Genomic DNA, 461 nt, shown 5'->3' on the forward strand with positions numbered 1-461 from the left:
TATCATTCAACAACACGCAGCTGCTACCACCCACCAATGGGTCTAAACCACAAGCATGCAAAATCCGGTACAAATTCTTACTTTAGTACAGGTGCTGGTTTGCCCTCGAGTTTCTCATAGTCTGTGTAGGTTATCTGCTCATCGGCGTCATCGTAGTACACCACCCGCACACTCATATCTCGAGGATAGATGACCATGTTTCTATAGCCTCCCGGCAAGGAGTTCTTCCTGTATGGAGCCAGGGTTTTATTGTTTGGAAGGGTGTGTGAGTCATACTCCTACGTAGAAACCATCGAGCGGACAGAAAAGACATGACTCAACCATATCGAAATTGAAGTGCGGTGCTAAGTGTACACTTCGAAATATCGGATATACACCCGTCTACATATATGGATAGATCGAACTAGTATGTAGACAAACTTTATCGAGTTACCAATCGATTGCGAGCATAAGATTAAACG

The 461-nt window shown here is 44.3% G+C and overlaps 1 protein-coding gene across 1 annotated transcript; it reads right to left on the bottom strand.

The window, feature by feature from the left end:
* Positions 1–77: 77 nt before the first annotated feature.
* SARC_17430 (hypothetical protein) lies at positions 78–228 on the bottom strand (the record flags this gene model as incomplete). Its single annotated transcript, XM_014288475.1, has 1 exon — positions 78–228. A coding segment is annotated over one exon (151 nt), but the record flags the coding sequence as incomplete, so codon positions are not given.
* Positions 229–461: the final 233 nt, after the last annotated feature.

Source organism: Sphaeroforma arctica, assembly GCF_001186125.1.
Source record: "Sphaeroforma arctica JP610 unplaced genomic scaffold supercont1.10740, whole genome shotgun sequence".
In the NCBI taxonomy this organism is placed as follows: domain Eukaryota; class Ichthyosporea; order Ichthyophonida; genus Sphaeroforma; species Sphaeroforma arctica.